Source organism: Callithrix jacchus, chromosome 8, assembly GCF_049354715.1.
Source record: "Callithrix jacchus isolate 240 chromosome 8, calJac240_pri, whole genome shotgun sequence".
NCBI lineage: Eukaryota > Metazoa > Chordata > Mammalia > Primates > Cebidae > Callithrix > Callithrix jacchus.
In genome coordinates this window covers 32,555,207-32,567,760 of record NC_133509.1, presented here as the reverse complement: position 1 = coordinate 32,567,760, position 12,554 = coordinate 32,555,207, and the positions used below count along the sequence as shown (strand labels likewise).

The window sequence follows — 12,554 nt, the reverse complement described above, 5'->3', positions numbered from 1 at the left end:
AAGGGCAACTGTATTCTCATGGTTTTCATATCAACATTAAGAAAATCTGACCACTCCGTACAAGGCTGGAATTTGGAAGAAAGTGAAGGGATTCTGGCAGTTTTTAGGCTTGACTCTGTCAGTTGTGGAAAGAGTGCAATGTGCTCCCACTGCCTTACGGTGGGGGACAGCTAGCAGTGTGTGGGAAAGGTGCTGGGCACATCCCAGGTGCACAGCAGCCACCTGCTCCCCACTGCCAAGCTTTCTGTGGCCTTTCTGTGGAGGGCTGCCTTGCACACCTGCAGAGCACAACAGACCCTTTTTTTACTTCCTTTCCCCCTCGATTTTCCCTTTCCCTTGAGGACTTGAAGGGTGCTTTGAGGGTGGAAGGAAAATGGAAAGGTTTCCCAATTGGCTATTTTGTCACAAGAGGCTTTGTTCTAGCCGCGTTGGTCCTGGCAAACTCGGGGTCAAAGCAGGAGGTAGAATGTTCTCCCAAGGTCCACTGAGTTGGTCTCCAGCCCAGGCTCTCCTGGCTCCATACAACTTTGTTCTGTTGATAACAATCTGTTGAAATGCAATCTGTATCAAGTCCCCAGTGACCCTGGAGACTGCTAAACCCCTCACATGGTGGGTGGCTATCATGCCCCCATCTTACCTCCAACCACAGCACACTCACCCTTTCCCATTGCCTAATCCCTCTCCCTCTTCCAGATCCCGTAGGAGGTGAGGAAGTGAGGCATCTGGGATGGCTTCTGAATTCCTACAAAAATTAAGAGACATTTGGGCTTGGACATGTTGGGACTGAGGTGTCTTGGGACATCCAGGTGGGGCTACTGATATATAATCATGTTGTGATTCTAAATGTCTCAAAATGGAGTCGTTTCTTTCTTTTATTTTTTTTTTAATTTTTTCTTTTTAATTTTTTAAAAACTTTTATTCATTAGGACACTTCACCTGTATGTTTTTTTAAATTTATTGTGGTAAAATACATAAAATTTACCATCTTAAATCTTTTTAAGTGTATAATTCAATATTGTTGTCTCTATTCACATTGCTGTGCAACAGACCTCTAGAATTTTACATCTTGTAAACCTGAAACTGAATACCTGTTAAGTAATAACTGCCCATTTTACCTACTCGGCAGCTCTTAACAAATGCCATTCTACTTTCTGTGAGTCTGGCTACATATTTCGTATAAGTGGAATCATACACTATCTGTCACTTTGTCAGTGGCTTGTTTTTATTAACAATATTCTCAAGGTTTATTTTTAACACAGAATGTGACAAAACTTTTTTCAGGGATGAATAACATTCCTATAGAAATAAAATGTGGGAGATATATATATAGATCTATATATATATATAGATATATAGATCTATATCTATATCTATATATCTATAGATATAGATCTATATATCTATATATATATATATCACATTTTCTTTCAATGTTCATTAGCTGAGTAACATCTGGGTTGTTTCCACCAACAAAAATGGAGTCATTCATAAGTGACTCAGCTCACGGTGAAACTGCTGACTGCTCAAAGTGGCATGTGTATGTATATGGGATTGAGATGATAACACCTGCTGTGGCCAGGCCACCCCAAGACTTGACAAGAAAGTGAAGCCAAGGCCAGGAGAGATGGCTCACACCAGTAATCCCAGCACTTTGGGAGGCTGAAGCAAGTGGATTGCTTAAGCTCAGAAGTTCTAAATCAGCCTGGGCAACATGGTGAAACCCTGTGTCCAAAATTCATTTTAAAAAATAAAATAAGAGAAGTTCTGCAGGGGAAGAATAGCAACAACACTCCTCCCGCTTTGGTGTTTTGAGGGAAATCTAGATCAGTTCATCAGTCAGCATGCTGGTCTCTGGAGCTACTTGCCATGGTTCATTCCCTCTGTTCTTTTTTTTTTAAAGAGATGGGTTCTCATTCTGAAGCCCAGGCTGGCGTGCAGTGGCACATTAATAGCTCACGGCAACCTCGAACTCCTGGGCTCAAGCGAACCCCCGACTTCAGCCTACTGAGTAGCTGGGACTACAGGATTGTGCTATCACACCTGGCTACTTTTTAAACTTTTTGTAGAGACGGAACTCTTCCTATGTTGCCCAGGATGATCTCAAACTCCTGGCATCAAGGAATCCTCCCAACTCAGCTTCCCAAAGTGCTGTGATTACAGGTGTGAACCACCATGCCCGCCCCTGCCTCCCCTATCACTAGCTGTGTGTGTTGAATATATTTGAATGATTGTTGGCATGTGAAAACTTTGCATTTAATTGGCCACTGAGTAACTGTGAAACCTCTGGGCTCCTGGTTGGAGTCAGCACAAGTAGGCTGGAACCTGACATGACAGCTGTTCAATAGGCAGTTGGTTCCTGGGACTGATGCTCAGGCATCACCTCCTGCAAGAAGCCTCCCCTGTCCTCACCAGGCTGGGGAGGCAATTCCTTCCTCTCCTTTGCACTTCTCCAGCACCTAGCATTGAATCCACACAGGATAGTTAAGGACTATTTAATTTTCATCAGGGATAAATATATTAAAATTTCCTGGCCGGGCGTGGTGGCTCAAGCCTGTAATCCCAGCACTTTGGGAGTCCGAGGCAGGTGGATCACGAGGTCAACAGATTGAGACCATCTTGGTCAACATGGTGAAACCCCGTCTCTACTAAAATTACAAAAAATTAGCTGGGCACGGTGGTGCGTGCCTGTAATCCCAGCTGCTCGGGAGGCTGAGGCAGGAGAATTGCCTGAACCCAGGAGGCGGAGATTGCGGTGAGCCGAGATCGCGCCATTGCACTGCAGCCTGGGTAACAAGAGCGAAACTCCGTCTCAAAAAAAAAAAAAAAAATTTTCCTCCTAATTCACAGTGTATGAACATAACCATACATGATCTTATTAAACGGTTCTATACATGGAGCAAAAATTCTAAGTCTCTGAGCTTTGTTGGATGCTCTAGTCTGTTTGTGATCTTGATAAGTGCTCACTGTGTTCAGATCTAGGTAACTGAATATTTCCATGTTTTTTAAAATTGTTGAGTTGAATATCACTTTGCAAAATTTGAATGTTTTCCCTGGTAATTAATGTTCTTAGTGTAAACCTGATTTGGGGAAAACTACAAACTTTAACAGTCACACTAAAACACTTCTAAAATAGATGCCAATATTGTTTCTGTGTGTACATATTTCTTCTCTTTGGTAATTTCTGCCATGCAGTTTTAAAAGAGAAATTTCCCCTACATCCATAATTCTACTCTCTCCCTTTAGAATAGGGCTACTTTCACAGAATGTTAAAATCCTATTTGTGATATTGCTTGCTTCTGCTGCTGCTTCTGATAGCAAAAGGAGGCAGCCAAATGCCTGGGCAGATAGGGGTGGGTACCCAGTGAAATTCCACCTCCAAGCTGAAGACAGTTTAAAGCATGAAAGCCAAGCTACAAGTTAAATCCTGGGACTGGATCAAGAACTGGTCTTCCTATTTGGCCCCTTTCCTCTGATTGATCCCCACCCTTCACCTGTTTTACATATACCTACCCTTTCCTAATTGGTTTTCTACACTGTTTTCCCCAGCTTTGAGTGGTGTCTTCACTTTAACCTTTTTTGCATACTCACAAAGCAATCAGCGCACACTCCCTATCCTGTGCCTACAAAGATTCCAGACCCAGTTGGTAGAGGGGGAGATGGCCTGACTTCAGGGAACAGACAACCTGACTTTGGGGAAGACAACATGCCCTTCCCGTCCCCTTTCCAGATCCCCTCTCTGCTGAAAGCAGTTTTCATCGCTCAAAAAAACTATCTTCCCTCACCATCCTTCAATCATCTGTGTAACCTCATTTTTTTTTCTGGGTACCTGCCGTTGGTGGGCCCTGAGCTGAAGAAAAGCTCAGGGCTCACCAACGGCAGGTACCCAGAAAAGGCTGTTACACTGGCCCTTTGCCCCTCACCAGTGGCATGCCCCATGTGACAAGGCAAGGGGACAACTGAGCTAACAAGCCACCATCTGTGGACTGTGGAACTAAAGGGGCACCATAACACCTCATCCGGGCCTCGGGGTCATGGGCACCCTTACCTGGGCACTGCCGCATTTCCCTCGAGGAGCTTGCTCCTGTGTTGGTGCCCGGTGTGGCTGCCCGGCCAGATCCCACACTTGCTCATTCATGTGCACCCTTCCACAAGGGGTTGAGCATGGTAGGCGGACTAGACAAGGCACCCTTTCCGTGAGTCCAGTGAAGGGGCCGAGAAAAAGCCTGCAACACTTTGAGAGGAAAATGCTACTTCTGCGTCAGTCGAGGTCTTTCACAGACAATGGCACTGCTTCTCCAGCGCTGTTGGTGGAGGTGGGAGTGTTGCTGGATTTAATTTCCTGTTTTGAATTTGAAGAGGTTTGTCTGGTTTGGGTTTGGTTTTGTTGTTAAAACATAATTAAGATAGCAAGAAAGATGCTTTTTTGGGCTATTTGTTGCTACTCAATTTTCCTTTTTCTGAAGGAGTTTTAGATTATCTTTTCACTCTTAAGTGTCTCTGACTGGTAAGGGTTAAGTGGCCTGCATCTCCTCACTATCAGGGTAATCCGGTTTAATCCAGCTGCTCCTTCTTGACTATCCACGCCTTTAATCTGATCACATAGAAGCAGCTGGCTCAGGGAAACAGACATGATGCCCGGGACCATCTGAACTGCCTGTTTTCATGCCCTCTCATTGTACAACCCCCTTCTCACCCAAAAACCTTTAAAGTATGGACAGCAAGGAGGGGACATTTTGAATGTGCTATATTACAGATATACATTTATCTGATTTTTTAAAGTAAATAAAAGTATTTAAAAATGCTTAGGTCAAAGCAATTCTTTTGACCTAAGGCATAATATTGTTGCCTCAAAGGACAGAAACTCAAGAAATCTCTTCATGGACCTCTGAGTGATGTTTAAACTTGATGCCAATGTATTATTTTTTTCTGCCCTTTATAATTAAACAACATTAACCCATCATTCTAAAATTATTACTTTTCCTCTAATTTATCATCTCTTCGTATAGCTGATCATAACAAAAGTCTGACTACATCCCCTCCACTGTGTTCAGTTTGCTGGAAGTGGAGTCTGTTTTGTTTCTGTACTGCTCCCTGTTCATATGCTCCTTCCTGAAGTCTGGAAGAGCCGGCTCTCAGGAAGAAGGGAGATAAAGTGCACTCAGAGGGTGACTGATGAACTTATTTGTAATGCAATGTATAGAAATTGAGAAGAACATTTAGAAATGTTTACAGTTTTTGTTTGTTTTGCTTTTTGTTTTAAGACAGTTTCGCTCTGTCACCCAGGCTGCAGCGCAGCGGCGTGATCTCGGCTCACTGCAACATCTGCTTCCCGGGTTCAAGTGATTCCCCTGTCACAGGCTCCTGAGTAACTGGGATTACAGGCACACACCACCATGCCTAGCTAATTTTTGTATTTTTAGTAGAGACAAGGTTTTGCCATGTTGGCCAGGCTGGTCTGCCTCCCAAAGTGCTGTGATTACAGACGTGAGCCACCTTGCCTGGCTGTTCACGGCATTTTGACATGACACAACATTCAAATATACTGATGCAAACATATCAGTCCATGGCTGATTGGAAAAAATAAAACAGTCCTTCACTGTGGACGGTTTATAAAGCACTGTATTAAAGTCTCCAGCACATGCCTGGAATGCAGTAGGCAGTCAACATATTAATTCCCCTCATTTCCTTACCATTCAAGTGAAACCTATGTTAAAAAAACAGCTGCCTATCATCTCCACCACCAAACATAGCTTCTGTGGGGGAAAAACTAATTAGACTGTTTTATATCCTAATTTCATGAACCAGTAATTCATTTCCTAATTGAAAGCTTCTGGGTTTCTATATACTGATCAAAGAGGCATAAAGTCATTAAACCAGTAAATACAGTAGAATACAAGCTTATTGCCTGGGCCCACATTATAATAATTTGGTTAGGAAAGCTGTCCTTGTGTTTGAGGCCCTAGTCTACCCACCTCTTTTTAAGTTTGAAATAGCCTCCTGCTCATCTCCACAGTTAGCACATACCATTAACAGTGTGCTGGATGCTGCGCTGGGCCTTTAACACGCATGACTGGTCCCACTGAATCCTCACAGAACCAAAGATGAATACTACTATTATTCCCATTTCGCTGGGAAGCTGAAGTGGAAAATAATTTGTTGAGTCATACAACTAGCAGCATTAGAACGGGGACTAAACCCCACTCTGCCTCCCCAGCCTGGTTTGGGAACTTCGTACTATTTCCATTTAAAGAGAACGCCAGCAAGCTGACACTGTTTGCCTCTTTATGCATCAACCTGGTCATCAGTCCCCCTTGCTCTCCAACTCCCAAACATTCTCTATTTAAAATGAGGGGAAAAGCGAAAGTCCTTAAGTCTCAGATTATTGTTTCGTTTTCTTCTCCCCATTATAAAAGAAAACCACCTGTCTTAGTGTGTGTGTGTGTCTGACTTACCACCCAATTTATAAATGCTCCTCTTTGCTGTGGTCAAGGTGATCATTAACTAATTAGTAGGAGAGTTTAGTTTTTTGCTCTCTGCAGCCACACATCAAGAAAGAAGAGAATGGTGTTTTCTCCTTAGGCAGTAGGCAGACTGTGTGATAGGTTTCCTTCCTGCCAGTCAGGGGCCAAGTAAAGTGGACCAGGTCGCATTTCCCCACAGAACCACTGCCCTGGATGCTGGCTGGTTCCTGGCCTTAGCTCAAGCAGGAAGGCAGCTCTGGGAAGGGTTTAGCTGTTGCTTCCTGCTTCAGAACGCTTTGGAATCCCGCTTCAGATTTTAGGAATGATTTATACACTTTTTGGAGAGCAATAGTGATGTAATTTAAACGATATACTTTACCCTTGAAAATTTATAAATTTTCCAAAATGATTTTAGGAATGAGTTTCCCTAAACAACTCGCTTCATAGGAGTTCCTGAGGCACTGAACTATTTTCTCAGCAGACCCTACTCCCCGAATACCTAAATGAGCCACAGCCTGCCAGAAATTGAAGGGTTTTTCATCTGTGGCTGGGTGTCTTACATCAAAAGAAGAAAACAGTCAAATTCTCCCCACTTCCCCTTATCCGTTTTGTAATTCATATCCAACTAAGGTTTTGTTTTGTTTTTTTCCCCAAAATGCAACCGCTGACAATTTATTAAGCCCAGGAAATCCTGGGTTTCATTTTGGTCCTCTTGCAGGGAGGAAAAAGGGTGGTTCCCCCCAAAGCTTCCCCAGGATTGTTCTCCTAGTTGCTATCTCTGGTTCACTACTGGTACCACTGACCCCAACCCCAAGCGACAGAGCCTATTTGTCTTAAGGAAAAGGTGGAGGAGCAGTGATGCCACTCTGGGGGTTGGGAGTGAGCCCCATGGAGGTGCTGGTGGAAGACCTTGCCTGGGAAGGAGTGGTGAGGGCCCAGAAGGTCTGTGTTGAGCCGCAAGTGCCCTGAGGCAGCACAGGCCTCCCTGGTCAGTCTCCTCTGATGACAACTCTTTCTGCCATTTCCCTTCCAGTTTTGGGGCTCTCTCCAGGTTAAAGTCCTCCTCTTCTTTCCTTCTCACTCTCCGTGGTTCACTCAGCCTAGGCAAGCTCAGCCATCCACAATTCCCCATAGGGCACTATTTGGGGCAGGACAACTCTTTGTTGTCAGGACAGTGCTGTAAACGGAAGTCTGCAGTAGAGTTCCTCAGTCATTGTGACAATCAAACCTCCCTAACACATTTCCAAATGCCCCCTGGTTGGGGGATCGGTACAGTACTGCTCAGTAGAGGAGCAAAGGACTCCCGAGTTTACATCTCCACCACAGATGGCATCCCTGCACTCCAGACCCTACGCCCAAGGAAATTTCTCAAAGGTAACTTGTGTCCTGTCCCAGAGACATCTTTTTTTTTCCTTTGGCAGAGTTTTGCTCAGTCGTCCAGGCTGGAGTGCACTGGCAAGATCTCAGTTCACTGCAGTCTCTGACTCCAGGGCTCAAGTGATTCTCAGCTTCCCAGGTAGCTGGGATTACAGGCATGCGGCACCACACCCAGCTAATTTTTTTTTTTTTTTTTTGAGATGGAGTCTGTCTCTGTAGCCAGGCTGGAGTACAGTGGCCTGACTTCAACTCACTGCAACCTCCTCCGCCTTCCAGGTTCAAGCGATTGATTCTCTTGCTTCAACCTCCTGAGTAGCTGGGACTATGGGGGCATGCCACCACGCCCAGCTAATTTTTGTATTTTTAGTAGAGACAGGGTTTCACCATGTTGACCAGGATGGTCTCGAACTCCTGTCTTCAAGTGATCTGCCCACCTTGGCCTCCCAAAGTACTGGGATTAAAAGTGTGAGCCACAACACCCGGCCTCCAGAGATATCTTAAACTCAAATTTTCAAACCTGATCTCATCATTTTAATCTACTCTTGACTAGTAAATGACCCTACTACCATTTCCCATTCTCAAGCTGAGCCTAGGTGTTTTCCTGAATCCTCCTCTGAATTCTTCTCCCCAGTTAGTATACCAGTCCACAAGCACAGGCAAAATTCTCTAGCCCATCTTATTTTCTAGATCCTTTAGGTTACAGCCACCCCAACCCAGCCCCTAATCCAGTCAGAGATTGGATTTTTGCAAAGCAGATGAGATGGAGGTTAGTTCCCTGCTCTAATCTTCAAGGCTTTGTCTACAAAATCACAATAGAGGTAGTCTGCCTGAGGAGTGGAAGACCATGATTTTGAGTTAAGGTGGAACAGAACTTAACTGTGGTTCTACATTTTAGGTGCATGACCTTTAAGCAGGCTCTGAGCAGACAGAGGGCCAAGGGCCCCTCCCTGTGAGGTCTTTTCTCTCTGAGGCTTCCATCAAAGCCATCGCACTATGTCATAATGGTTGACTTTGTCTGCCTCCCTCAGTAAACTTGGGAGCAGGGGCTGTGTCCTCCTCTCTGGGCCCCCAGTCCAGTGCTTGGCATGTGGCAGGCACCCCTTCATCAGAGAATGTTTGTGGAATGAAATACTGAATTGGAAATGACTCTGCAAGCTGTGTAGAGATGTACTACTTTCCCTTACTCATAGTATCATCTGGCATTTGCAACAATAAACACTAACATCCTTACTTTAATTCAGGACCTTCAGTGGAGGCTCCAAACGGTAGAATAAGCATTAGAATGGGGAATATGACCATCTGAGTCCTTTTCTTGGCTCTGTTAACTAACAAAACCTATCACCTTGGGCACGGCACGTTCTTCAACTGAGGAAATGGAGAGTCAGCTGGGTCAGGGGTTCTTAGTCTGGGATCCGCAGACCACTAGAGGGTCTATAGAAGTGCTTAAGGGGAGTCCTTGAACAACCCAAAATTGTTACCAAACTCAGTCTGTTTGCATTCTATGGAGGAAAGAGGGGACACCACAGATTCTTAAATAGTCGAGAACTGCTAATCTGGAGAAACTTCTGAATTCCTGCAGTTTAGATCCTGACACATGTACTTTGAGGGAAAGGAGGTATAGGGGAGCAGCAGAGATAGCTGGCATTCATCCCATATACCCACTGCCATCCCAGGCCCATCTGAGAGAGACTTTGTCAAGGGAGATTTGACATGACCAGGGTGCTAACTCAGCCACTTCCTAAACTCTGGTGCCACAAGCTAGGGAGCAAAAGGCAGGGCCCAGGGCAGAGGGCACACATACAGAATGCTCCTAAAGGACCAGAGGCACAGGATTAGAAAGAAAAACCCCTGGAAAGTGAACCAGATAGGGGTTTAGGGAGAGAAGGAGTCTTACAGACATGAAGACTATCAATATCCAGAAGTATGGCACAGGCAAGGGGAACACCAGGGTTTCTGGAGATAGAGGCTTAGACTGGAAGGAAAGGAGAAGGAGCCGGCACTTCCTGAGCACTTACTAGGTGCTGGGTACTCTTGTGAGCACAATAATCCTGTAAGGTAGGTTTATCAGTAGCAAGCAAGGGGAGTTAAATAGAAGTTTCAGTGTTTTTAAGTGTCCTCTGGCCCCCCTTTCTGCTCTACACTGTCTGCCCAGATAGTGCAGACAGCCTTAGCATTTTCTCTGAAAAGGTCAATGACAAGAAGCTGAACTACGAATCTGCAGCTGGCAAAGAAGAGAGAATGGTTCATTCAATCAGTTTGCAACTGTCCTGGGCACCGGCCACGTGCCAGCCACGGGTTAGGTTCCGGGAGGCACACGACTAGATCCCTGCCCTTCCCAACGGCCGCTACCCGCCGCCCCCACGCCCCGAGGCGAACCAGCTGGGATCAGGGCAGCCCGGGCGCTTAAGGTGCGGGGCCGGCGCCAGGCTGGAATTGGGAAGCCAGGACTGTGGCTGGGCTCAGAGGAGAGTGGGACAGGGTCGGTAGGCTTCCCACCCTCCTTCCTAGCTTACCAGGCGCAAGTCCCCCGGTCCATGCACCACCAGGGAGAGGTTCTCGGGCTTGGCCGCTGCTGCCATGGAGCTCTTCTGGCTCTCGAGTGCAGCCTGGAGCGCGCGGGACGTGCGATCGTTCTGGTGGCTCTGCCCCGCAGAGGGTCCAGGGCACTGGGTGGGAGGCGGGGCCTGGGAGAGGCGGCGCACTCAGGGGCGGGGCGAGGCTTCCTCCTCTGTGACATCTCTGGCGGGCGGCGCCAGCGTGGAGGGGCGGGGCTACCCAACTGCCTCCTGACCCCGGGGCGGAGCGGGGCCTCGGGCAGGGGAACTAGGGGCGCGAAGCCCCGGCGCCGGCTCCACCCGCAGCGCTGTGTTTTTGCCGCCTCACAGCCAAGCACACATAGCTGCCCTGAAAACCGCCTGCGGTGGCAGTAGGCACCAGACCAGTTCTCTCAAACATTAGATGCAGAAGAATAAGGGTGGGGAATGTCAGGAGCTGTTGCAAATCCAGAGACCAGAACCGAGATTCTGATACAATAAGTCTAGGTCTGAGGTGCGGCCAGAGAGTGCGTATTCCTAGCAATGAGAGCGCTGAGGCTGTGGATGGGACACGGTGTGCACTTGGCAAGACAGGTGCTACCATGACGCAGCGTCCATGTCTGCCCCGTTTCTCCAGCCCCCAGCAAAGGGCCTGGCACCAGTAGGAGTGAATCAGTTCGTGCATCATTCCAAGGACTTGGTGCATCAATATAAAAAAGCCATGAGACCGGGCACGGTGGTTCATGCCTGTAATCCCAGCATTTCGGGAAGCCAAGGTGAGAGGATCACGTGAGGTCAGGAATTCGAGACCAGCCTGACTTTTGAAAATTGTTCGAGACCAATATGATGTAATCCTGCCAGGAATTCTAGACCAAGATGATGTAATCCTGTCCCTAAAAACTAGCTGGGCATGGTGGCATGCGCCTGTGATCTTAGCTACTCGGGAGGCGGAGACAGGAGAAACGCTTGAACCCGGGAGACGGAGGTTGCAGTGAGCCAAGATCGCGTCATTACACTCCAGCGTGGGCAACAAGAAGAAAACTCTGTCTCAAAAAAAAAAAAAAAGCCATGAAATGTAATTTGTGAACCTTTTTCTCTCAACTGGTTCTGCTGCTTCTATACAAAGCAGGGTTTCTGTGCAAACTCTTCCAGCCTCGCAGCCCTCTGAGAAACAGTGAAGTTTTACTCTCTGAGGGGGGAGCAGCCTCTAGACAGGCCTAAATCTGTAACGCCCCTCCCTCCTTTGAGGACAGTGCTCCTGGTTTCATTCCCTACCGTTTCCCCTCCCCCATATGTAACAACCCAATGGATTCACCTTGCCTGCTGCCTAGATAGAACCAATTTATCAAGACAGGGTAATTGCAATAGAGAAAGAGTAATTATGCAGAACCAGCTGTGCAGGAGACTAGAGTCTTATTATTGCTCAAATCAGGCTCCCCAAGCAGTCAAACATGTGGATCAGAGTTTTTAAGGATAGTTTGATGGGTGGGGAAAGACTTTTTTAAAGCCACTCAGGAGTGCTGATTGGTTGGGTCAGATATGAAATCATAGGGAATCTAAGCTGTCTTTTTGGGCTGAGTTAGTTCCTGGGTGGGAGCTACAAGATCATATGAGCCAGTTTATCAGTCTGATTATGCCAGCTGATCCATCAAGTGTAGTCTGCAAAATCTTTCAAGCACTGATCTTAGGCTTTACAATAGTGTTGTTATCCCCAGGAGCAATTTGGGGAGGATCAGATTCTTGTAGCCTCCTTCTGTGTGACTCCTAAACCATCATTTTTATTCTTTTGGCTAATTTGTTAGTTCTACAAAGGCAGTCTAGTCCCCAGGCAAGAAGGAGTTTTGTTTTGGGAAAGGGCTGTTATTTTGGTTTTAAACGATAAACTAAACCTGCTGGGCACGGTAGCTCACGCCTGTAGTTCCAGTACTTTGGGAGGCCAAGGCAGGCATATCACTTGAGGTCAGGAGTTTGATACCAGCATGGCCAATATGTCAAAACTCTGTCTCTATTAAAAATACAAAATTTAGCCAGGCATGGTGGTGGGCACCTATAATCCCAGCTACTTGGGAGGCTGAGGCAGGAGAATTGCTTGAACCCAGGAGGCAGAGGTTACAGTGAGCCAAGATCATGCCACTGCACTCAAAAAAAAAAAAAAACACCAACTAGTTTCCCCCTAAAGTTA

The 12,554-nt window shown here is 46.4% G+C and overlaps 1 protein-coding gene across 1 annotated transcript in view; it reads right to left on the bottom strand.

The window, feature by feature from the left end:
- Nucleotides 1-10,506, bottom strand: part of SORD (sorbitol dehydrogenase) — a 37,156-nt gene extending 26,650 nt beyond the window's left edge. The window contains exon 1 of the mRNA XM_002753413.6: nt 10,352-10,506. Coding sequence (XP_002753459.1) covers nt 10,352-10,417 — 66 coding nt within the window. The 5' untranslated portion in view covers nt 10,418-10,506. The remainder of the gene's footprint in view (nt 1-10,351) is intronic.
- Nucleotides 10,507-12,554: the final 2,048 nt, after the last annotated feature.